The 1,756-nt window shown below is 51.8% G+C and overlaps 1 protein-coding gene across 1 annotated transcript in view; it reads left to right on the top strand.

The window, feature by feature from the left end:
- HOMER2 (homer scaffold protein 2) overlaps positions 1 to 1,756 on the top strand; it is a 58,713-nt gene that overhangs the window by 21,241 nt on the left and 35,716 nt on the right. Inside the window, exon 6 of the mRNA XM_015593451.2 lies at positions 1,621 to 1,752. Within this exon, the coding sequence (XP_015448937.1) occupies positions 1,621 to 1,752 (132 nt within the window). The remainder of the gene's footprint in view (positions 1 to 1,620; positions 1,753 to 1,756) is intronic.

Raw genomic sequence — 1,756 nt, 5'->3', positions numbered from 1 at the left:
CCAGCTTCCCCCAGCCTCTCTGGCCGAGGAGCTGCTCTCCTCAGAGTTGCCCCATTTAAGAGCTGTATCATATGAATTTCTCCATTTTATAGATGAGGAAGCGTGAGTCCAGGTGGTGAAGGGTGGCCTTCCTTGCCCAAGGTCACGTGGTTGGGAAGTCATTCCACCACTCCACAGCTCCTTCCTTTCACTCAAGGCTGCAGCTGCCAATCTCTTCTGGAACCATCTCCAAGGAGCCAGTCACATTCCATAGCTAGAGCCAAGGTGTTGGCACCCACCTCCCAGCTCCCTGGCCTGGCCCCTTTTTGAAGCTTACTTCCTGTGACCTGACCTAGGAATTCCAGAAAGAACCCTGGCCTTAGATCCAGCCACCTTCCTTGGATTGTGGGTTTTGTCAGATACTTCAAAGGATAGAACTGTGACCAGTCTCGTCTCTTACTCATCAGACAACTACAAGGACTATTTTTGGTTGTTTAAGCTGCTGTAAACTGCCTGAAAAAAATGTTCCAGCCCTCAAAATAAATGTTTTGAAATCCCAATTTAATGGAGAAGTGAATTAGAGGAATAAGTGTGAAGCCATTTCCCCAAATCAGCTTAAATTCTCAATTACCAGTTTTGAAATTCATCAGATAATTATATTTTACTTTTTTTTTTCATTTTGTGGTATTTGAAAGTAGATATTTTCCAATCACATTCCCAGGTCCTTGGGGCTGTGGGATGAAAGATAATGCAGAGTATTAAGATACAGTTGTAGTTACTTTTTTTAAAAGCCTTTAGAGGCAGAACTGTCTTCACCCAGGACTTTCTGATGGGCCTGTCATGTACAGCCCTACCTGTCACCTCAGGTCACACTCGCACCACAGATTCATGGGTTCCAAAGCAAAGAAACAAAAGGAGCATCAGAGGAGAACCTGAGTCGTTTGTCTTTTAAACCTTCTTCACTGAACATGGACCAAAGATAAACACCGGGTTTCTGTGGTACCGTGGAGGTGTCCCCCGGACCTGCGATGACACAGTGTTGGCCAGGACTCCCACACACACTGTGGTTAGAATCCCAGTTCTGTCCTCAGGGGAGTCCCAGTCACTGTCTTCTCTGTCCCCACATCCTCAGCTCTCAGATCTGGATTCCTTTAAAGCCTCTGAGGAGGCACAAGTCACAGGGGACCATTGTCACCTGGAGCCAGGCCATTTGTTAAACTTTGGGCGCCAGAGGGGTGTCAGGAACTAGTGGAAAGGGTCCCTAGCTTTCATGAGATTCTCTGAGGGCTCCATGGTCGCCTGGTGAGGAACCTCTGTCCCTGAGGTTCACTCCTGGAAGGAACCGGTCGCGTTCTGCGCAGGGAGTGGAGTGGAGGGGGCTTCACTGTACCCCGTGCCTTCGTCCTGAGCTTCATCTCCCTCCTCTAAGAATTCTGTTCGCTTCTAAGGTGATTCTTTAATAGCCCGGCAAGGTGACAGGTTTGCACTAGAGAGAGAGGCAGGCCAGCCCACCAGTGGGAGAGGGTGTTGCCCCCTTGGGGCAGCGAGGGGGTGGCAGAGTCCCCTTCCCCAGGTGGGTGAGGGCGCAGCGGCTTGGACGGCACTGGCTGCCCGGGTCACCGGCTGGCCTCTGCCACGCAGTGCCGCCAACGTGAAGAAGTGGGAGATCGAGCTGCAGACCCTGCGCGAGAGCAACGCCCGGCTGACCACGGCGCTGCAGGAGTCGGCGGCCAGCGTGGAGCAGTGGAAGCGCCAGTTCTCCATCTGCCGGGAGGAG

This window comes from Pteropus alecto, unplaced genomic scaffold, assembly GCF_000325575.1.
Source record: "Pteropus alecto unplaced genomic scaffold, ASM32557v1 scaffold60, whole genome shotgun sequence".
Lineage (NCBI taxonomy): Eukaryota > Metazoa > Chordata > Mammalia > Chiroptera > Pteropodidae > Pteropus > Pteropus alecto.
This window is presented reverse-complemented; position numbering and strand designations above follow the sequence as displayed.